Source organism: Salvelinus alpinus, chromosome 6, assembly GCF_045679555.1.
Source record: "Salvelinus alpinus chromosome 6, SLU_Salpinus.1, whole genome shotgun sequence".
Lineage (NCBI taxonomy): Eukaryota > Metazoa > Chordata > Actinopteri > Salmoniformes > Salmonidae > Salvelinus > Salvelinus alpinus.
Window position 1 is genome coordinate 62442803 of NC_092091.1, and position 24950 is coordinate 62467752.

At 42.7% G+C, this 24950-nt stretch overlaps 1 protein-coding gene across 1 annotated transcript; it reads right to left on the reverse strand.

Annotated features, from left to right (window-relative positions):
- Window positions 1-447: 447 nt before the first annotated feature.
- On the reverse strand, window positions 448-14962 carry LOC139577675 (uncharacterized). The gene is made up of 6 exons (XM_071404838.1): window positions 14520-14962; window positions 11731-11861; window positions 11399-11572; window positions 5838-5999; window positions 5171-5282; window positions 448-2167 (listed from the first exon to the last, which is right to left on the reverse strand). The coding sequence occupies exons 1-6, from the start codon at window positions 14764-14766 to the stop codon at window positions 1206-1208; spliced, it is 1788 nt and encodes a 595-aa protein (XP_071260939.1). The 5' UTR covers window positions 14767-14962; the 3' UTR covers window positions 448-1205.
- Between the last annotated feature and the right edge of the window lie 9988 nt (window positions 14963-24950).

Here is a 24950-nt window from a genome sequence, read left to right on the forward strand (position 1 = left end):
GCCGCTTCCTTCATCAGATGAAGTCTCCACTGTAATAAATGGGTAATCCGGAGACATTCAGAAAAAGGGCCAGATATTCCGTAAGAGAGCCTTAACGGACACTATGGCAAATCTTCATAGAAGATTTCTGTCTGAGAATCCAAGGCACAACCTTTCCAAGGCTCAATTCTTTAAACTTAAGCCATTTTGGTTAACATACAAATGTTACAAATCCATCACTCTTTATATCATTGATCTTGGCTTCAGAATACAGTTTCTTCTTCTTTTTGTTGAGTATAAGCTTTGTTGAGTATAAGCTTCTATCCTAAATAATGCCATAGATTCTGTTTTTTTTTTCATAAAAAAGGGCTTCACAGCAAAAAAGAGAAGTATGATGGAACCTTGTAATGGTAATACTGGGCATACTCTACAAAACTTCTAAAACAAAAATAACCGGGTCAGTCAGCACAGAGTCAATTTTGTATTTAATTTCAACAAAATGGTCATGTACTCATAACTTTTAAGTACAGTACTTTTATTGCACAAAACGATACGTGACATGTATAACAACTTTTCTCACTATGGTAACACTTTACATTTTCTGTAAATCTTGTACCCCTGCTTTGATAAAATCTATTTAAAAATACTTTGGAAAAGGTTCAACATTACATTACACACATCTTCACTACTTCATGTTAAGTAAACATGAATTAAGGCACCATCTGTATCTCACTATAAAACACCCGTATCAACCTAAAGGGACAAGATTGTCACTCTTCATCAGTGAAGCATTTTTACAGACACCATCACACCAACCATCACCATATCGTGAGGACAGACACTGGAGATGAGAAGCAAGTACAAGGAGTGAACATTTAATGAAACACGGACAGGAACAGAATACGGACAGCGTCTGGACAGGGGAAAACAAAAACGACAATAATGCTGACACAGGGATCTAACAGAGGAACAGACAGATATAGGAGGGGGAATCAACAAGGTAACAGAGTCCAGCGAGTGCTGATGTGCGTAATGATGGTGACAGGTATGCGTAATGATGGGCAGCCTGGCACCCTCAAACGCCAGAGAGGAGAAGCGGGAGCAGGCGTGACATATCATCTATTTAATCATACTCATTCTTTCCTCAGTTCACCTCATCCAGTTCCCTACTACATCCAAAACCAACAGAATTAACTACAAACAAACTAACTACATGTCACAATACTCTATACATGGGCCCTGTGCATTTTCTGCTGGTGTATCCTGAGGTAGCTCTTCTCTGAGAACCTCTTCCCGCAGTGCGTACAGGTGAACGGCCTCTCTCCCGTGTGGACCCTCTGGTGCCTCTTCAGGTGACCAGCCTGAGCAAAGCGCGTCTGACACTGGGTACAGCTGAAGGGTTTCACCCCTGTGTGGACCCTCTGGTGCCTCTTCAGGCTGGACGAGTGTGAGAATTTGGCCCGGCACAGGTGGCAGCCAAACGGTTTTTCCCCGGTGTGCATCCTCTGGTGGATCTCCACCTGTTTCGGCAAACGGAAGACTTTCCCACAAAACGAACATGGGATGCGCTTCTCTTTGCCACCAGATCTGCTGATAGCGTTACTACTACTGTCATTTGGCAATGGGCTTGTGTTGCCATTTAGGGTTGATGCACTGGCATTGTCTGAGGTCTGGTTTAACATTAGGAGAGTGTGAGGAGGATGAAGGCATGGGAGTGTTTGTGTTGTCACAGGGTCCATCTTCCAGTTGATAGATCCTATAGAAGGCAGGCTAAAGGCAGCATCTGTTAGGGGGTCAACCTGAGGTGCCATCCGTCTCTCTGAATCACAACTATAGGAGCAGGAGGGAGCATCGCTAGCCGAGTCTATGTCTGTTCTCTCCAGCTGCATATGGACACCGCCCTGTCCCTGCAGACCAAATCTACATCTCGCCCTGGTCTCAGCCAGTCTTTTATGGAGACTAAGTTCGGATGTTATTTTGTGTTCCACTCTCTGTTTCTGGTTGTGGTTAACAGTGTTGTTCCCCAGCCCATAGTTGAGGACGCTGTCCCATCCATTGACCTTCACTATGTCGCCTCTGGTCCTGGCCTGCTCGGTGATGTCGTACCCTGGGCCCTTGGCTGCACCCGTCTGGGTCTGGGAATCCAAGATGGCCGCCCAGTCTCCTTTGTTAGCCTCCAGCCAACCACCTGCAGGAAGAGGTTACAAAATAGATTTTACAAACATGGCAGAGAGAACTTTATTACTTATCTTTTTTTTTGTCAATTACCTGGTCACGGTCATACATTATAATGTGTGTTTATTAGGTACACCCCCCCACGAAAATGGTTTGCTCCTACAGACAGTGATTTACATGGACGTGGCTTGCTATATTAAGCAGGCAGACATGCATAGATGCATTCAGTTACTGTTTGACTGAACGTTAGAATGGGCAAAACGGGGGCCTCCCTAGTGGTGCAGCGGTGTAAGGCATTGCATCGCAGTGCTTGTGGCATCACTACAGACCCGGGTTCAATCCCGGGTCAGTAGGTGGCGCACAAGGCAGCGCACAATTGGCTCAGCGCGCTCTAGCGACTTTTTAAGGGGTGGATCAGCTTAATATTGCGGAAAGATTGCTGCTTCCATCAATGTAATTGTCTGCTCATTTCCAATCCCCCATATATTTTTGGGGTAAATATATATATATATCCATATCCATATACATACACATACCTATATAGATATACATACTTTTTTAAGAATATACCTTTATTATTGGGCAGGTAGTTAGCCCCCGGTGATGCATTGTGCAGACCGCACTACCCTCTGGAGAGGCTTACGGTTGTGGGCGGTGCAGTTGCCGTACCTGGCTGTGATACAGCCCGACAGGATGCTCTCGATTGTGCATCTGTAAAAGTTTGTGAGTGCTTTCGGTGACAAGCCAAATTTCTTCAGCCTCCTAAGGTTGAAGAGGCGCTATTGTGCCTTCTTCACCACACTGTCTGTGTGGGTGGACCATTTCAGTTTGTCCGTGATGTGCACGCCGAGGAACATAAAACTTTCCACCTTCTCCACTACTGTCCCGTCAATGTGGATAGGGGAGTGCTCCCTCTGCTGTTTCCTGAAGTCCACGATCATCTCCTTTGTTTTGTTGACGTTGAGTGTGAGGTTATTTTCCTGACACCACACTCCGAGGGCCCTCCCCTCCTCCCTGTAGGCCGTCTCGTCGTTGTTGGTAATCAAGCCTACCACTGTAGTGTCGTCTGCAAACTTGATGATTGAGTTGGAGGCGTGCATGGCCAGGCAGTCATGGGTGAACAGGGAGTACAGGAGAGGGCTGAGGACGCACCCTTGTGGGGCCGCAGTGTTGAGGATCAGCGGGGTGGAGATGTTGTTTCCTACCCTCATCACCTGGAGGCGGCCCGTCAGAAAGTCCAGGATGCAGTTGCACAGGGCGGGGTCGAGACCCAGGGTGTCGAGCTTAATGACGAGTTTGGAGGGTACTATGGTTAAATGCATTCTTACATAGGTATTCATCTTGTTCAGATGGGTTATGGCAGTGTGATTGCGATTGCGTCGTCTGTGGACCTATTGGGGCGGTGAGCAAATTGGAGTGGGTCTAGGGTATCAGGTAGGGTGGAGGTGATATGATCCTTGACTAGCCTCTCAAAGCTTTTCATGATGACAGAAGTGAGTGCTACGAGGCAATAGTCATTTAGGTCAGTTACCTTAGCTTTCTTGGGAACAGGAACAATGGTGGCCCTCTTGAAACATGTGGGCACAGCAGACTGGGATAGGGATTGATTGAATATGTCCGTAAACACACCAACCAGCCTGCCTTGCGGAGGGAATAGCTACACTGTTTGTATTCGGTCATGTTTCTGGTCGCCTTGCCATGATTAAAAGCAGTGGTTCGCGCTTTCAGTTTTGCGCGAATGCTGCCATCAATCCACGGTTTCTGGTTAGGGAAGGTTTTAATTGTCACAGTGGGTACAACATCACAGATGCACTTGCTAATAAACTCGCTCACCGAGTCAGCGTATACATCAATGTTGTTGTCTGAGGCTATCCGGAAAATATCCCCGTCCACGTGATCGAAGCAATCTTGAAGGGTGGAATCAGATTGGTCGGACCAGCGTTGAACAGACCTGAGCACGTGCGTTTCCTGTTTTAGTTTCTGTCTATAGGCAGGGAGCAACAAAATGGAGTTGTGGTCAGATTTGCCGAAAGGAGGGCAGGGGAGGGCTTTGTATGCGTCGCGGAAGTTAGAGTAGCAATGATCCAGAATGCAGCCAGCTCAAGTTGCGCAATCGATATGCTGATAAAATTTAGGGAGCCTTGTTTTCAGATTAGCTTTGTTAAAATCCCCAGCTACAATAAATGCAGCCTCAGGATATATGGTTTCCAGTTTACATAGAGTCCAGTGAAGTTCTTTCAGGGCCGTCGAGGTGTCTGCTTGAGGGGGGGATATACACGGCTGTGATTATAATAGAAGAGAATTCTCTTGGTAGATAATGCGGTCGGCATTTGATTGTAAGGAATTCTAGGTCAGGTGAACAAAAGGACTTGAGTTCCTGTATGTTATGATTACACCACAAATCGTTAATCATAAGGCATACACCCCCGCCTTTCTTCTTACCAGAGAGATGTTTGTTTCTGTCGGTGCGATGCGTGAAGAAACCGAATGGCTGTACCGACTCTGATAACATATCCCGAGTGAGCCACGTTTCCGTGAAACAGAGACTGTTACAATTTCTAATGTCTCTCTGGAAGGCAACCCTTGCTCAAATTTCGTCTACCTTGTTGTCAAGAGACTGGACATTGGCAAGTAGTATACTCGGGAGCGGTGAGCGATGTGCACATCTACGGAGCCTGACCAGGAGGCCGCTCCGTCTGCCCCTTCTGCGGCACCATTGTTTTGGTTCGGCTACTGGGATTAAATCCATTGTCCTGGGTGGTGGTCCAAACAGAGGATCCGCTTCGGGAAAGTCGTATTCCTGGTCGTAATGTTGGTAAGTTGATGTTGCTCTTATACCAATAGTTCTTCCCGGCTGTATGTAATAAGACTTAAGATTTCCTAGGGTAACAATGTAAGAAATAATACATTAAAAAAACTAAATACTGCATAGTTTCCTAAGAATGTGAAGCGAGGCGACCATCTCTGTCAATGCCATCTCTCTATATTATGTTCTGTATATGCATGTCTCCCTTACCTTGCTCCCCCATCTGTAGTCCACTCAGCAGATCAATGCTCTCTGGTCCGTCTTCTATTGTCTCTTGTTTGACCAGCAGCAGATCAGGCTTCCCATCCTCCATGTCTACTGACTGTGAGAGATGCAGAGTGAGAGGATGTTGGATCAAGAAATCTGATATCAGCACCCTGCTATGGAGCATCTTCTGATTGGGCAATGAGGCATTGCTTTGAGTACAATGCAAACATGTTGATTTCATACTACGCAAAAGTGTTAGTTGATTTGATTACTTGACACTCTTTAAAGGGATAGTTCAGGATTTTGGCAATGAAGCCCTTTATCTACATTTACATTTTAGTCATCTAGCAGACACTCTTATACTTCCCCAGAGTCCGATGAACTCGTGGATATCATTATTATGTATCTGTGTCCAGTAATGCTAACTAGCTTAGCGCAAAGAATGGGAGTGTTTCAGTCTTCATTGCCAAAATTCAAAGGCATGGTCCCACACTTAAGACAAAATTAATCAAGACCTGGGCCCGTATCCACAAAGAGTCTCAGAGAAGGAGTGTTGATCTAGGAACTTTCAAAATGTTCATTATGATCTAAAAGGCCAAACTGATCCTAGATCAGTACTCCTTCACTAAGACACTTTGTGGATACAGACACTAGTTCACAGTGGGCTCACCTCAGTGAGACTGTGTGTGGTCCTGTGCTGCTCAGCTGAATCCTCTGTCGGTCCAGGAGTAGGAGTAGTTTGGTTGTCCTCCATGTCCATGGTCCCCTCAGGGTTCCCCAGACCCTCCTCACACCCCTCCTCCTTCACCAGCAGCACTTCTGGACCCTCCTCCTGGAAGAGAGATGTGATACAGATTACACAGACATACACTCCCTCAGGTAAGTACACACAGACAATAAACAGACTTTAAACATGGAGTGTTGACCCATCCCCACTATGTTTAAGTTCTACACTGTAGTTACAGAATGACTTCATTGTTGTTAAACCCATCATGTTGTTGTGGGTACAAATAAATCAGCTATAAGTCAAAAGTCATCATCAGACAAGCCTGACTAAACTATTTTGACGTGTACAGTAGATGTTTATTAGTGTGTAGGTATATTTATTAAGAAAGTGTATATTGGTTATAAAGCACTGTCGGGTGTATGCTTATTCTGTTCCTCAAAAAATGTTGTCATTTTCCGGTTTTCGGTTCTGTTCCCTGAACCAGTTCAAACCCAAAACGTGTAGGTGGAGTAAATCCTCTCATGTCACCTCTTCCTCTCTGACTCAGACAACTACCGTGATGTAATCTCGTCCCCAGACACTTCCTCATATGTGCTGTGCGCATTAGCCTGGGGAAGAGGTTACGGTGAATGTGACTGTACATCAAAGGACCCCCCCCCTCCGGAGGAGAGGAAATGCATGTATAGGTTTCACCTCCAAAGAATGATAAAGGCTATTTATACATATTCACGAATTGGGTGTGGGGATTTCCACGTGGTTGATAAACATCAACAAATAGGACACAGCTGTCAGTGTAGCTAGCTAGCATGCTAACCTTAGCAAGCTAGCTACAGTGCCGTTTGTAATTATTGGGACAGTGAAGCATTTTTTACCCATCAGTGCCTTGTATGCGGCTTGTGTGTATGGAGGCCTGGAGATGCTAAACGTGTTTATGTGATTAACGGTCAATTACCGTAAGACCGGTAGTCTTTTGCATGACAAAATGTCATAACCGCCACAGCCCAACTTGGGGGTATGATATTTGTGTATCTAACTTTCTCACTCATCATTATTCACTATTTATTCAGGATAATCAATAATCATGGTAGTAATCACATTAATGTAGAAGTGTTTAGAAACATATTCTATTCATATTTACAATATAAGTGATTCCAAAATGGCACAATACATTATTTACCATTAATTTCTATTGGACACTAAATAATCTGAAACACAACCTAAACAAACAGCGAATGCATCCAACAAATGTTTGAGTTCCAACAAATGTTTGAGTCACAAGCTTGATCTAGTCATGGCGTGCTATGAATATGGAACCAAATACTTAACTTTTTACTACTATAATACACATAAGTAAATTTGTCCCAATACTTTTGGTCCTCTAAAATAAAGGGGGCTATGTAAATAAAGTGCTGTAATTTCTAAACGGTTAAACCGATATGGATGAAAATACCCTAAAATTATAGCTGACAGTCTGCACTTCAACCTCATAGTCATTGTTTGATTTCAAATCCAAACTTTTGGAGTATAGAGCCAAAAGATGAAAAAATGCTTCACTGTCCAAATAATTAAGTAGGGCACTGTATATTGCTAACCTTATCTAGCTAGCTATTATTATCTGTTGCTGTGTGTTAAAAAAAACACAAAAAAACACCGTATTCAAAAGATGGGCCTATGGCTGGTTCTGGAGATGGATTTGTCATAAGCATTAATTTAGGGAAGCCTTCAACACAGATGGAAACCAGTGGACTATCTATTGTTATCTCCAAAGATTCCATCAATTGCGGCCACGAATCCGCATATAAATAATTAAAGAATAAGATGAAGCTCCAGTTTAATGGATAACTACTGAACAATGGCTGATATGCGTTTTTCTACATTGTAATGGACACTGTGCAACATTTGGTAGGTAGGTACAACCTCTCTTACGTAGGTTGCTGGCAGGTTTCGGCTGTGGTACAGCAAAGCCGTCAGCCCGGTCTGATGTCCAAATTTCAGATTTTTGGTTCCAACCGCCGTGTCTTTGTGAGACGCAGAGTAGGTGGAAGGATGATCTCCGCATGTGTGGTTCCCACCATGAAGCATGGAGGAGGAGGTGTGATGGTGACTTATTTAGAATTCAAGGCACACTTAACCAGCATGGCTATCAAAACATTCTGCAGTGATACGCCATCCCATCTGGTTTGCGCTTGTGGGACTATCATTAGTTTTTCAACAGGACAATGACCCAAAACACACCTCCAAGCTGTGTGACCAAGAAGTAGAGTGATGAAGTGCTGCATCAGATGACCTGACCTCCACAATCACCAGACCTCAACCCAATTGAGATGGTTTGGGATGAGTTAGACCGCAGAGTGAAGGAAAGTCAGCCAACAAGTGTTCAGCATGTGGGAACTCCTTCAAGCATTCCAGGTAACACTTTTTTGGTTACTACAAATGTGTTATTTCATAGTTTGTCTTCATTATTATTCTACAATGTAGAAAATAGTACAAATAAAGAAAAACCCTTGAATGAGTAGGTGTGTCCAAACTTTTGAATGGTACTGTAGGTCTAGAATATTTATGAATTGATCATATAGAAATATCAAAACATTATTTTAACCACGCCAAAGAAACCACGGATTCTTTACCTTTTTCTATTATCAAGACACCTGCTGTTAACTGATTAGGACAATCAGGTTATCTAAATATCTATCGACTAGGTGGGACTCTAATAACTAAAAGTGCTTCATGCATAGCTTTTATTTTTACCCATTAGAGTAGGAGTAAAATGTCTCTATTCTCAGCACTTATGACCAATTTTCTACTCTGAGATGCTTTGTGGATAGGGGTCCAGATGTGATGTATATTAAAAGAGAGTCTCAATTAAAATCTTAGAATGAAAAGTCCCATTTTGTGTTTATTAAACATTTTAAAAAAATCTCAACACACCATATGAAAACCACATACACGTCTCAACTAAAAATCTGCATGAATTTAATAAACTGCATTAATTTTCTCATTAAAAGTGTCTTGGGGAAAACATTTTGTTTGTGCCCAATAGAAATGAATGGTAAATAATGTATTGTGTCATTTTGGATTCACTTATATTGTAAATAACAATAGAATGTTTCGAAACACTTCAACATTAATGTGGATGCTACCATGATTACGGATAATCCTAAATGAATTGTGAATGATGATGAGTGAGAATGATACAGAGGGTCAAAGATCATACCCCCATTCATGCTAACCTCTTACCATTACCAATAATACAATAATACAGGAGGTGAGCATGTCTTGGGGGTATGATCTTTGACCCTCTGTATCTTTCTCACTCATCATCAATCACAATTCATTTAGGAATATCCGTAATCATGGTAGCATGCAGATGAATGTATAAGTGTTTAGAAACATATTCTATTGTGATTTACAATAAAAGTGACTCCAAAATGACACACTACATGATTTACTATTAATTTCTATTGGGCACAAAATAATCTGAAACACAACCAAAGCAAACAGCGAATGCATCCAACAAATTTGTAGAGTCACAAGCTTGATGTAGTCACGACATGCTATGAATATGGGACAAAATACTTAATTTCTGCAGTCAACTGACCAAATCGCCCTCTAGTGACCTCATGGGTGGAATGTTATTAATAGACATTCTTTAAAAAAAAAAGTAAAATCCGGAGTTTCTATTTCAAACAGTTTTGTTATATTTCAGTCTTGTTTGATGTATATAAAGTGTAATATTGTGATGCAAAGCCAAACATTTATACATTTCAACTCTATATCAGACATGGTACAAGTGTCTTCTTTTTTTAAAGCCCATAACCATGTGTGTGAGGAGTATACTTTTGTTTCAAAGTAGATTTGTTTAAGACTACCTACAAACACTCTGTGTGACCCTGATTTAGCCCACTGCAATAAAAGGTTATTTACCTTTCATTTCTAGTGGGCACAATATAATCTGAAACACAACCAAAACTGCAAATGCATCCCACAAGTTCGTAAAGTCACAAGTTTGATTTAGACATTGAGTGTTAGGAATATGGGACCAAATATCAAACTTTTGACTACTTTATCTATAAGAATCTTTAGCTGTGATAATCATTTTGAACCCTACCTTTTTGAAATAAAAGTCTTACTTGTTAAACAAAATACTTTTCTGAGCAATTTTATTAGTATAAAATAATATATAAATTATATTTCAATTTTTTTAAATTGCATACAATATAGCTCAGTATTTGAATTTTTTATTTTACAAAGTCACTATTGCTCATCTTTCTCAAGTGTGTCAATAATTTCTGACCCCACTGTATATCACACAATATTCTACCCAGGAATATCCAACACTGAAATCTGTTACTCTTGTTATTCCAAATGCATCTGTGGATCTTTTTCTGCAGAAAATTCCTCTTTGTTGTTAATGCAGGGTTTGATCTAAAGGTCAGAAGCTATTGAGTGGAATGGTTACTTTCTATGTTATATAGTGGATTGGTTTTTCTGCTGGTGTATCCTGAGGTAGAGCCTCTCTGAGAACCTCCTCCCGCAATGCGTTTGTATGCAAACAGCCGTTCTCCCGTGTGGACATTCAGGTGGCTCTTCAGCTGGTCCTGCCGGGAGAACCTCTTCTCACACTGGGGACAACTGTAGGGTTTCTCCCCTGTGTGGACCATTTGGTGCCTCTTCAGGTGACCAGCCTGGGCAAAGCGCATATGACACTGGGTACAGCTGAAGGGTTTCTCCCCTGTGTGGATCCTCTGGTGTATCTCCACATTCTGGGAGCAGCTGAAGCTTTTGTTACAGAACATGCAGAGGAACCGCTTCTCTTTACTATTGCCTGATGTGGCTCCTTCTCCCCGAGCCTGGGCTCTAGCCCTGTCGTTTGAGTTCAATACCTGATCGAAAAGGACGCGGCCGTGTGAATTAGAAGGCCCCATCGATGTTGACACTAAGTCGCTTTCCCTGAACGCGTGTAAAGGGGACTGGGTTGTGACATTTAGATTTGTCTCTAAGCTTTCCCTGTTATCTAAGAAATCTCTGCCCTGTGAGTGTCCGTCTCCTAGGTGGTTATCTGCATTCCATGTGGGAGGAGAGTCGCCCTCCACTTTCACAGTCACCTCATCTATGACTATAACCTCCCCTTTCTTATCTAGGCACCCTTCAGGTACCCTACTACTGTACCGGTTCCAGTCCCCTCTAGACAGATCAGTCTGTGTCTCTAAACCCAAGGATATGTTGCCAAGATCCATCTCTGTAGCGTAAGAACAAGACGGATCCTCACCACCAGTGTTTAACGCGTCACCATCACTTTCTCCACGGGAATGAACCATCCTCTGGCTCTGGTGAAATACTGGTAAATACTCTGAGCCGGGAGCAGGAAGACAGCTAAGTCTCCCCAGCCCCAGTCTCTCTGGGTCTGATCTGTGGTCAGATCCTGTGTGTAAGAGCCTGTGTGTTACAGTTAAAGTCTCGGTGTCTGTCTCTGGCTTGAGGACGGCGTTCGGCGTTCCACTGACCTCCGTGATGTTACCTCGGGTCCTGGGCGGCGCTTGGGCGGCAGTGGGGACCTCCGTGGCTACAAGGGGCACTCCAGCCACTTCAGTCTGGATGTCTCTGCTGTGCAGCGAGTCCTCCTCTCCTTCAGACTTCTCCTGCTTGACACCAGGACCTGCAGCCTCTGTATCTGCAGACTGACACAAGAAGCGAAGAGGTTATTACTGGTACATGGGTTGAATTGGATAACAATGTCATAGGGAAGTCTTGCAAGCTCCCCAATGGCAGAGCCTTTCTGAAATAATCTGGCCACATTTTATGTACTGTAAATTTGATGTAATACTATTACACTAACCTCTATCACGATAACGTGCTGGGTTGAGGTTCCACTCCCCTCATCAAAACTGATTGGTTGGTCATCTCTCCATGTATTGTGTCCCGCTGGCTTCACAAAGCTCCTGTGGCCTCCAGTGAGATGTCCTTCACCTGAGAGAGTGATTGGGGGAAAAGAGGTGGTTAGGTTAGCTACTGTCAATGCCCAACGCTACACACTGTTGACAGTTTTAGAATTCTAGATAAGGTAACACTTCGCATAACTGCCTGATATACACTGCTCAAAAAAATAAAGGGAACACTAAAATAACACATCCTAGATCTGAATGAATGAAATATTCTTATTAAATAGTTTTCTCTTTACATAGTTGAATGTGCTGACAACAAAATCACACAGAAATTATCAATGGAAATCAAATGTATCAACCCATGGAGGTCTGGATTTGGAGTCACACTCAAAATTAAAGTGGAAAACCACACTACAGGCTGATCCAACTTTGATGTAATGTCCTTAAAACAAGTCAAAATGAGGCTCAGTAGTGTGTGTGGCCTCCACGTGCCTGTATGACCTCCCTATAACGCCTGGACATGCTCCTGATGAGGTGGCGGATGGTCTCCTGAGGGATCTCCTCCCAGACCTGGCCTAAAGCATCCGCCAACTCCTGGACAGTCTGTGGCGTTGGTGGATGGAGCGAGACATGATGTCCCAGATGTGCTCAATTGGATTCAGGTCTGGGGAACGGGCGGGCCAGTCCATAGCATCAATGCCTTCATCTTGCAGGAACTGCTGACACACTCCAGCCACATGAGGTCTAGCATTGTCTTGCATTAGGAGGAACCCAGGGCCAACCGCACCAGCATATGGTCTCACAAGGGGTCTGAGGATCTCATCTCGGTACCTAATGGCAGTCAGGCTACCTCTGGCGAGCACATGGAGGGCTGTGCGGCCCCCAAAGAAATGCCACCCCACACCATGACTGACCCACCGCCAAACCGGTCATGCTGGAGGATGTTGCAGGCAGCAGAACGTTCTCCACGGCGTCTCCAGACTCTGTCACGTCTGTCACATGTGCTCAGTGTGAACCTGCTTTCATCTGTGAAGAGCACAGGGCGCCAGTGGCGAATTTGCCAATCTTGGTGTTCTCTGGCAAATGCCAAACGTCCTGCACGGTGTTGGGCTGTAAGCACAACCCCCACCTGTGGACGTCGGGCCCTCATGGAGTCTGTTTCTGACCGTTTGAGCAGACACATGCACATTTGTGGCCTGCTGGAGGTCATTTTGCAGGGCTCTGGCAGTGCTCCTCCTTGCACAAAGGCGGAGGTAGCGGTCCTGCTGCTGGGTTGTTGCCCTCCTACGGCCTCCTCCACGTCTCCTGATGTACTGGCCTGTCTCCTGGTAGCGCCTCCATGCTCTGGACACGACGCTGACAGACACAGCAAACCTTCTTGCCACAGCTCGCATTGATGTGCCATCCTGGATGAGCTGCACTACCTGAGCCACTTGTGTGGGTTGTAGACTCCGTCTCATGCTACCACTAGAGTGAAAGCACCGCCAGCATTCAAAAGTGACCAAAACATCAGCCAGGAAGCATAGGAACTGAGAAGTGGTCTGTGGTCACCACCTGCAGAACCACTCCTTTATTGGGGGTGTCTTGCTAATTGCCTATAATTTCCACCTGTTGTCTATTCCATTTGCACAACAGCATGTGAAATTTATTGTCAATCAGTGTTGCTTCCTAAGTGGACAGTTTGATTTCACAGAAGTGTGATTGACTTGGAGTTACATTGTGTTGTTTAAGTGTTCCCTTTATTTTTTTGAGCAGTGTACTATTCATAGATTGATTATGTTCCATGCATCTTATTGTTTTCAATTATTAAATACTAGGAAATGCAGTAAATCAAGAATCTGGTTAGAATATGATATTGTGTCTTTGTGCAAGATAGCTAAGTAATCAGGGGAATTATTGCATACAATCCAAAAACTGACCAAGACCCAACCATACTGTATGTGGTTAATCAAAGATTGTCTATTATGTTGACAAGATATTAGAGTGACAGCTCTGATAATATAAATGTCCTCAAAGATGGAAGACAGGCGGGAGGAGGCGAGATCAGGTGGGACCATTCTAGTCAATAGAGATATATAGACGACTCATCTTTGTATCTGTGCCATTATAGAGTCTGTGACAGCATGGGCAGGGCCATTGAGGCTATCTCTGATTCAGAGGGGTTGAGTTATATACGGAGACACATTTCAGTTGAAGGCATTCAGTTGTACAACTGACTAGGTATCCCCCTTTCCTTTCCATTTATTTGAAAGTAGGCCATTTTTTTTCTCCCTCTTTAGCTGATTGCTCCCAACTCATAGGAATCCCCACCCTGTTGACTACTTTAAAATGGTGGAAGCCCTCAATGGCAATGTCCATGCTAAAAACAGGTTATATCCATGAGGAGTCCTCTATCTCAATGACAACAGGCAAAACTCTGATATAAAGGTGTTTTTTCCCCAAATTTGCAGAAATACCACTTATATCAGTGCTTTGGTAACAACCTAACCATTATGAAACTTATATTGATCAAATATGCCTCACGTAGCAAATTAGCCATTAAATTTTTTGTTGACCAAATTCGACACTCATTTACCTCCATACAAAAATAAGCCTTCCTGGACTTATTTTCGTGGACAGATTTTGGGTTGAGAAAAATTATCACTTCGCCTCTTCCTCGCTCGGTTAATGCATCTAAAGTCACACATGCGCAGAGGGGAACGGGGCGACAGGCCCCGCAGCCTCGACCTTCTACAAAATGTACCTCTTGCCATTCCTCTGTATCGGTCGAGGATCTTGACACTACTGGGACGGCTGACGAGAACGCGCTCCCGTACCACCTTCATTTCCAGTAGCTGTAGTTTCCTCCGCAATGCCCTGTTTTCTTTCTGGCTTTGAGTTATTTCCAAACGAAACACTGCATAGTCGTCGTCGACGAGTTTACAGACCTCTGCCACGGCTGCATTCGCTAGCACCTCCATGATGGAGGCTATTTGAGTGTGAAAAACCATAGCAGCTAGCTAGCTAGCCCTACCTAGATAACACCTATCAACTAAGTCCAGTCTCCAGTGCGAATTAAACACTACCTGGGGTAAATGTGCAGTTAAATGAGTCATATTTTGACTTCCATTCTGTTCATAAACGTCTAAATACAAACGCTAACGTGGAAATTGTTCTTGGTCATTGTTTACTTCCGTTTACACGGAATATAAATTGTTATTGGTAGGCGTCATAGGTCAAAGGGTGTGACAAAATAAAAACGGAATTTGCGCTGTTCTTCAAAATATGCAGTGATGGAAAAAGTACTCAATTGCCATACTTTCGTAAAAGTAAATGCTATACATCAAATTCCTTATATTAAGCAAACCAGACAGCACGACTTTCTTATTTTTATTTATGGGCAGACGGGCACACTCCAACACTCAGATATAATTTACAAATGCAGTATTTGTGTTTAGTGATTCTGCCAGATCAGAGGCAGTAGGGATGACAACGCCTTGTATTGATAGGTGCAAGAATTGGACGATATTGCTGTCCTGTCTGAGCATTCTAAATTTAAGGAGTACTTTTTGACGTCATGAAAAATGTATGGGAGTAAAAAGTACATATTTTCTTTAGTAATGTAGTGGAGTAAAAGTTGTCAAATATAAATTGTAAAGTACAGACCCCCAAAAACTACTCAAGTAGTACTTTATAGTATTTTAATAACTGTTTTACACCACTGGAAATGGGGTACTGCTTATTACATTACACATCCAACCTCTTCAACGATTGTGTATTATATTGACAAGCTATTCAAGATAGTCTTTCTAAAAATGGAAAGACTTGTCCTTAGATGGAAGGGAGGAGGCGAGATCAGGTGGGAACATTATAGCTAATGTGACGGCAGATGCAAGTGCGAACAACAGGCCATAGAGAGAGATCAAAGTTTATTGGTTTGTGTCCACAATTTAGCAAATGATATAGCGAGCACAGCGAAATGCTTATGTTATTAGTTCCTAACAATGCAGTAAAATGTCAAACAAGTACACAAATAATAGAATAAAAAACAAAATAGAGGATTGATGGTGCTTTCAAGATAACTGGGGGAAAAACTGTCAAATCATGACGTTAGTGATCTAAAGGTTGAAAAGTCAGAGCACTAGAAGAGGCCCGAGTTCCCAGACTTGGAATTCCAAGTTGGATGACTGCTCAAAACGATTTTTCCCAGTCTGAGCTCATTTTATTCTGAGTTCTCAGTCTTCTTGAACGCTCTGAAGTGTACAGTCTGAGATTTTCGAGTTCCCAGTTGTTTTGAACGTGGCGTCATCTTGGTATCTGTGCTATTATAGCGTATGTTTTTAGTCTATGGCAGCGCCATTGAGGCTATCTCCATTTTAAAGTAGTAAATTTTCTTCTTAATTGGCTAATTGCTCCCAACTCATAGGAATCCCTACCCAGTTGACTTCTTTAAAAATGGTGGAAGCCTTCAATGGCAATGTCCATGCTAAAACGGATTATATCCATGATGAGTCCTCTATCTCTGACAACAGGCACAACTCTAATTTAACATAGTTTTTGGGTAAGTTGACGAAATGCCACGTGGGTCCACCCATCAGTGCATTTGTAACCTAATAATTACGAAACTGATATTCAGTCAAATAAGCCTCATGTAGCAAATTAGCAATTACATTTTTGTTGACCGAATTCAACACCCATCAAAATCTAAAAATAACATTTTATTTGTGGCATTCGCCGAATACAACTGGTGTATACTTTACTGTGAAATGCTTGCTTATGATCCCTTCCCAACGATGCTGAGTTTAAAAATAAAATAGTAACAAGAGGGGAAAAAATAATTTACCTCCATACAAAAAGGTCTCACTTTGTGGGCTTATTTTCGTGAACAGATTTAGCCTCGTCCTCTCTGGTATCTTTTAAACTCAGAGCAGAGTTGTTTAGAAAGATTACCATAAATGACCTAAAAATTATTTTAAAAAGAGGGACATTATATTTGCTATGAATAGAACATAGGCAAAACCAGATTTAGAGGGGAAATATAGTGTTACACTTCAATGACAGTGTTTTGGCTATGCCAGCACACCAAACAACAAGTATGTATAATGTGAGAAAGACAGCATGCCCAGATGCTCAACTGAGGGATTTAGTCATCCCAAAAAAAACTCTCTCTCTAAAACACTTCACATGATGACTATAATATGTCAGCTAAATCCACAATGCTACGATTTCTCCCCATTGTGGACACTTATGTCTGGTAAGCTTAGTCAGGAAGGAGAAGCTCTTGTAACATAGTTTGCACTTGAAGGGAATGTCCTTGGTGTGAACGGTCTGTTGCTTCTTCACATAGGTTGCCTAAGTAAAGCTCTTCCCACACGTGGGGCAGCTGTACGGCTTGTCTGCGTCCGTCCTAATGCTCGACTCCAACGTTGAGACCCAATTACACCAGAGGTAGAAGCAGGAGTCACCACCCTCAGGTGGTTAATCTTTCAGCTCCCTCCTTGACCTCTTGCCATTGTTTGGATGTTGTTGGGATTGTGTGTTGTGTTATAGGCTAGGTACCTCTCGTGGTGAACACCCATCCTGACCCTGTCTGTATCGGTGCGGTAGCCATGAGGTAGCTGAGGAAAGCTAGACCCAGGTCCAAGCCCAGGCTTTCTATGAACTGAGACACTAGGCACTTCCTGAAAGACTACCACCAGAGGGTCTCCCACCACTCTCTGTGAAGTCTGAAGCCCAGGGTGACCTGCTCTGTTCATCATGGATACTGTGGTGTTTGTATCATAGGAACAGGAGGGTCTATCTCTATCAGGCCCTGCTTCATCCTTGCACTGAGACTGTGAAGAGAAGGGTCTGGGCTGCAGACTGGATCGCTGACTGGAGCCTCTGTCTCTGATGACCACCAGGACTGAGGTTGTTCAGTACACCTGTCCATTGTTCTGTGTGGTGGTGATGGAGTCTTTATCCCTCATGGTTTGTATTTTTATTTATTATGGATCCCCATTAGTTGGAGTCCAGCAAAATTAAGGCGGTTTATACAATTTTAAAAACATTACAATACATTTACAGACAACACACTGTGTGCCCTCAGGCCCATACTCCACAACTACCACATAGCTACAGTACAAAATCCATGTGTATGTGTGCGTACATTATCATGTGTGTGTATGCATGTGTCTATGCCTATGTTTGTTGCTTCACAGTCCCCGCTGTTCCATGAGGTGATTTATTTATTTTTTATCTGTTTTTTAAATCTAATTTTACTGCTTGCATCATTTACTTGATGTGGAATAGAGTTCCATGTAGTCATGGCTCTATGTTGTACTGTGCTCCTTCCAAAGTCTGTTCTGGACATGGGGATTGTGAAGAGACCTTTTGTGGCATATGCATGGATGTCCGAGCTGTGCGCCAGTAGTTCAAACAGACAGCGCGGTGCATTCAACATGTCAATACCTCTCATAAATGCAAGTAGTGATGAACTATATCTTTCCTCCACTTTGAGCCAGGAGAGATTGACATCCATATTACTAATATTAGCTCTCTGTGTACATCCAAGGGCCAGCTGTGCTGCCCTGTCCTGAACCAATTGCAATTTTCCTAAGTCCTTTTTTGTGGCACGACTGAACAGCCGTCCAGGTGCTACAACTATGGCCTGTAGGATCTTCCTTGTTGATAGTGCTGTTAAGAAGGTAGAGCAGCGCTTTATTATGGACATACTTCTCCCCATCTTAGCTACTGTTGTATCAATATGTTTGACCATGACAGTTTACAATCCAGGGTAACTCCAAGCAGTTTAGTCACCTCAACTTGCTCAATTTCCACATGATTTAGTTGAGGTTTAGGGTTAAGTGAATGATTTGTCCCAAATACAATGCTTTTAGTTTTAGAAATATTTAGGACTAGCTTATTCCTTGCCACCCACTCTGAAACTAACTGCAACTCTTTATTAAGTGTTGCAGTAATATCAGTCGCTGTATGAGCTGACGTGTATAGTGTTGAGTCATCCGCATACATAGACACTCTGGCTTTCCTCAAAGCCAGTGGCAATTCATTAGTAAAGATTGAAAAAGGTAATGGGCCTAGACAGCTGCCTTGGGGAATTCCTGATTCTACCTGAAATATGTTGAAGAGGCTTCCATTTAAGAGCACCCTCTGTGTTCTGTTAGACAAGTAACTCTTTATTCACAATATAGCAGGGGGTGTAAAACCATAACACAAGTTTTTCCAGCAGCAGACTATGATCGATAATGTCAAAAGCCGAAGTGAAGTCTAACAAAACAGCCCCCACAATATTTTTATCATCAATTTCTCTCGCCAATCATCAGTCATTTGTGTAAGTGCCGTGCTTGTTGAGTGTTCTTCCCTATATGTGTGCTGAAAGTCTGTTGTAAATTTGTTTACTAGAAAATAGCATTGTATCTGGTCAAACACCATTTTTCCCTAAAGTTTACTAAGGGTTGGCAACAGGCTGATTGGTTGGCTATTTGAGCCAGTAAAGGGGGCTTTACTATTCTTAGAATGAGGGAATGACTTTAGCTTCCCTCCAAGCCTGGGGGTACACACATTCTAGTAGGCTTAAATTTAAAATATGGCAAATAGGAGTGGCAATATCGTCCGCTATTATCCTCAGTAATTTTCCATCCAAGTTGTCAGACCCCGGTGGCTTGTCATTGTTGATAGACAACAATAAAAAAATGTACCTCTTCCACACTAACTTTACGGAATTTTAAATTACGGTGCTTATCTTTCATAATTTGGTAAGATATACTTGGATGTGTAGTGTCAGCATTTATTGCTGGCATATCATGCCTAAGTTTGCTAATCTTGCCAATGAAAAAAATCATTAAAGTAGTTGGCAATATCAGTTGGTTTTGTGATGAATGATTCAGTGAATGATGGAGTTGACTTTGCCTTTTTTCCCAAAAATGTCATTTAAGGTGCTCCAAAGGTTTTACCTATCATTCTTTATTTAATTTATCTTTGTTTCATAGTGTAGTTACTCCTTTTATTCAGTTTAGTCACATGATTTGTCAATTTGCAATAAGTTTGCCAATCAGTTGTGGAGCCAGACTTATTTGCCATTCCTTTTTCCTCCTCCCTCTCAACCATACCATTTTTCAATTCCTCATCAATCCACGGGGATTTAAGTTTGTTGTCATTTTCTTAATAGGTACATGCATATTAACAACTGGAATAAGCAATTCCATAAATGTGTCAAGTGCAGTGTCTGTTTGCTCCTCATTACACACCACGGACCAACAGATATTCTTTACATCAGTAACATAGGAATCACTACAAAACTTCTTGTATGACCTTATACATTATATTAGGCCCAGCCTTTGGAACTTTGGTTTTCCTAGATATGGCTACTATATTGTGATCACTACATCCGATGGATCTGGATACTGCTTTCAAGCAAATTTCTGCAGCATTTGTAAAGATGTGATCAATACATGTTGATGATTTAATTCCTGTGCTGTTTGTAACTACACCGGTAAGTTGACTGATAACCTGAACCAGGTTGCAGGCACTGGTTACGGTTTGAAGCTTTTTCTTGAGTGGGCAGCTTGATGAAAGCCAGTCAATATTTAAATCACCCAGAAAATATACCTCTCTGTTTACCACATGCATTTCACACATGTTATCCAGATACTGGCTGTTAGCACTTGGTGGTCTATAGCAGCTTCCCACCAGAATGGGCTTTAGGTGAGGCAGATGAACCTGTAGCCATATTACTGCAACAGAATTTAACATGAGATCTTGGTTCCGACTCGGGACAGAAGCGCGAAGGCTCCTGATCCTGGGTTTGTGACCAGCCATGTCAGAGGTCCGGGCTCTCCCGCCAGCAAAACCGGACAAATCCATATGTGTTGATTCAAGAATTAAGTATAATGTTTTGGTTCAACTGATATACAGAACTCAGTCACTGCAATGACACAAAAATAACCAAGTCAGTCAGCACAGAATACATTTTGTATTTAATTTCAACAATGTACTTTTACTGCACAAAACTATACCTGTGACAAGTAGAATAACTTTTCTCACATTTACATTTAAGTCATTTAGCAGACGCTCTTATCCAGAGCGACTTACAAATTGGTGCATTCACCTTATGATATCCAGTGGAACAACCACTTTACAGTAGTGCATCTAACTCTTTTAAGGGGGAGGGGGGGGTTAGAAGGATTACTTTATCCTATCCTAGGTATTCCTTAAAGAGGTGGGGTTTCAGGTGTCTCCGGAAGGTGGTGATTGACTCCGCTGACCTGGCGTCGTGAGGGAGTTTGTTCCACCATTGGGGTGCCAGAGCAGCGAACAGTTTTGACTGGGCTGAGCGGGAACTGTACTTCCTCAGAGGTAGGGAGGCGAGCAGGCCAGAGGTCACTATGGTAACACTACATTTTCTGTAAATCTGGTACCCTCACTTTGATAAAATTTATTTTTGAATACTTTGGAGAAGGTTTAACATGACATACATCTTCAGTACTTCATATCAAGTAAACATGAATTAAGGCACTATCATTTCCTCATTATAAAACACCAGCATCAAACAACAGGACAAGGTTGTCACTTTTCATCAGTGAAACATTTTTACAGACACCATCCATCACCATATCATCTACTCTGCCTCATCATACTCATTCTTTCTTCAGTTCACCTCATCCAGTTCCCTATAGAGTACCACAGTATGAGTCATAATACCCATATAACCTAGCGGTCAAACAAGTACATTTTTCCAGTTTTTCCACCATTCATTTTCCCCATAGGGGATTTAAGAACCACTACAAATAAGGGCTGTGTTTCGTGTAGGCTTACCCTGACGTGACGTTTTGATAACTGTAAATCTCTCTAGGACAAGGTGACTTTTATCAATATATTTGCCTGTATTTAACCCCCCAAAATAAAATGCTAATTTACTGCTAATGTGGCTATCATAAAGAACTACAAATGCCATGATGATCTGGACGAGACTGCTGAATTGAGGCAAAGGTAAGAATCTCTTGATTAACTATCTAATGTTAGCTAAATTTTGTCATGAATAAATTGGCTATATTTCTTTAAATGTACAATTCTGTGCACTGTCTTCTGCAAGTTTTAAAGGGACACAAACCAATTAGCAAAGGTGTCAGCTAGAGATGGCTTTGCAGGGATTTGTAGTCTTGCATGATGTCTACTTTGATGCTAATTAGCATTTTAGAATCTGAGAGTAAATAGAGCTGAATATATTGATAAAATTCACCTTGTCCGAGAGAGATTTACATGGTTATCAAAACGTCACCCCACGGTAAGCCTACACTGTCACAGCCGTCATAAGGAGCAGACCAAGGCGCAGCGTGGTATGCGTACATTCTTCTTTATTAAAAGAATGAACACTGAACAAAACAACAAAACATGAAGCTATACAAATGAGTGCTGACAGGCAACTACACGTAGACAAGAACCCACGAACACAAAAGGGAAAATGGCTACCTAAATATGATCCCCAATCAGAGACAACGATAAACAGCTGCCTCTGATTGGGAACCATATCAGGCCACCATAAACCTACACATCACCTAGACCTACATACCCTAGACTTACAAAAACCCTAGACAATACAAAACCCCTAGACAATACAAAAACTAGCATACCCACCCTCGTCACACCCTGACCTAACCAAAATATAAAGTAAACATAGATATATAAGGTCAGAGCGTGACATACACGAAACACAGGCCTTATTTTAAGTGTTTCTAAAATCCTCTATGGGAAAAATGAATGGTGGAAAAATGATTGCAACCATTTCCCTGTTTGACCGCTAGGTTTTATGGATATTATGACACCTCCACTGTGGGGCTCTATATATCCATAACCAACAGAATGAACTACAAACACACTAGTACTGCATTAAATGTCACTATACATGGGCCATGTGCATTTTCTTCTGGTGTATCCTGAGGTAGCTCCTCTCTCAGAACCTTTTTCTGCAGTGCATACATACGAACGGCCTCTCTCCAGTGTGGACCTTCAGGTGTATATTTAGCTGGTGGGAGAACCTATCCTCACACTGGGGACAGCTTTAGGATTTCTCCCCTATGTGGACCATTTGGTACCTCTTCAGTTGGCCAGCCTGGGCGAAGCACAAGTGACACTGGGTAAAGATGAAGGGTATCTCCCATGTGTGGATCCTCTGGTGGATCTCCACCTTTAGGGGGCAGCTGAAGGCTTCCCCACAGAATGAACATGGGAAGCGCTTCTCTTTACCACCGAATCTGCTGATAGCGTTACAACTATTGACATTTGTCAATGGTCTTGTGTAGCCATTTAGAGTTGAGGCACTGGCATTGTCTGAGGTCTGGTTTAACATTAGGAGACTGTGAGGAGGACAACGACCAGGGAGTGTCTGTGTTGTCGCAGGGTCCATGTTTCAGTTGATAGATCCTATAGAAGGCAGGCTGAAGGCAGCACCTGTTAGGGGGTTAACCTGAGGTGCCATCAGTCTCTCTGAATCACAGCTATAGGAGCAGAACAAAGCATCGCTAGCCGAGTCTGTGTCTGTTCTCTCCAGCCGCATACGGACATATCCCCGTCCCCGCAGACCAAATCTTCGCCTTGCCCTGGTAAACAGCCAGTCTGTTGTCATGGAAACCAAGTTCAGTTGTTGTTTTGTGGTTAACAGTGTTGTTCCCCAGCCCAGAAGTGAGGACGCTGTCCCATCCACTGACCTCTACTATTTAGCCTCTGATCCTGGCCTGCTCAGTAATGTTGTCCCCTGGGATCTTGGCTAAACCTGTCTTGGAATCCAAGATGGCCACCCAGTGTCCTCTGTTAGCCAACCACCTGCAGGAAGAGATTCCAAAATAGACTTTATAAGCATGGCAGAGAAAAGTCTACATATGGAGTTTTATGGAAAAAAATAGCCAGCTGCATCACTATTCCCATTGAAGTATATCTATTATGTTCTGTATATGTATGTCTCCCTTACCTTGCTCCTCCATCTTTAGTCCACTCAGCAGATCAATGCTCTCTGGTCCGTTGTCTGTTGTCTCCTCTTTGACTAGCAGCAGATCAGGCTTCCCATCCTCCAAGTCTACTGACTGTAAGAGGTACAGAGTGAGAGGATGTTGGATCAAGAAATATGATATGAGCACCCTGCTATGGAGAATCTTCTCATTGGGCAAGGAAAAAAAAGGTAAGGGTGTAGATCAGAAAACCAGTCAGTATCTGGTGTGACCACCATTTGCCTCATGCAGTTTATACATCTCCTTCGCATAGAGTTGATCAGACTGTTTATTGTGGCCTGTGGAAGGTTGTTCCACTCCTCTTCAAATACTGTGCGAAGTTGCTAGATATTGGCTGGAACTGGAACACGCTATCATACACATCAATCTAGAGCATCCCAAACTTGCTCAATGGGTGACGTGTCTGGTGCGTATGCAGGCCATGGAAGAACTGGGACATTTTCAGCTTCCAGGAATTGTGTACAGATCCTTGCGACATGGGGCAGTGCATTATCATGCTGAAACATGAGATGATGGTGGCTGACGAATGGCACGACAATGGAGCTTGTCTCAGGAGCTTGACTCAAGAGCTTGTCAAAGTATCTCTGTGCATTCAAATTGCCATCGATAAAATGCAATTGTGTTTGTAACTTATGACTGGCAATACCATAACCCCAACACCACCATGGTGCACTCTGTTCACAACGTTGACATCAGCAAACCGTTCGCCAACACGACGCCATACACGTGGTCTGCGGTTGTGAACCGTTTGGATGAACTGCCAAATTCTCTAAAAATGACATTGGAGACAGCTTATGGTAGAGAAATTAACATTTAATTCACTGGCAACAGCACTGGAGGACATTCCTGCAGTCAGCATGCCAATTGCACGCTCCCTCAACTTGAGACATCTGTGACATTGTGTTGTGCGACAACCACACATTTTAGTGGCCTTTTGTCCCAGCACAAGGTGCACCTGTGTAAACATCCCTGCTCAATAACAGGGATGTAAAGAAATGTGTGCACAACATTTTAGAGAAATAAGCTTTTTGTGCATATGTTACATTTCTGGGGTCTTTTATTTCAGCTCATGAAACCAACACTTTACATGTTGTGTTAATATTTTTGTTCAATATGTATTGGTTATAACTGTCATGCTTATGCAGAATAGCATGAGATCAGATGTGATGTACACTAAAGAGTCTCAATGAGAAAAG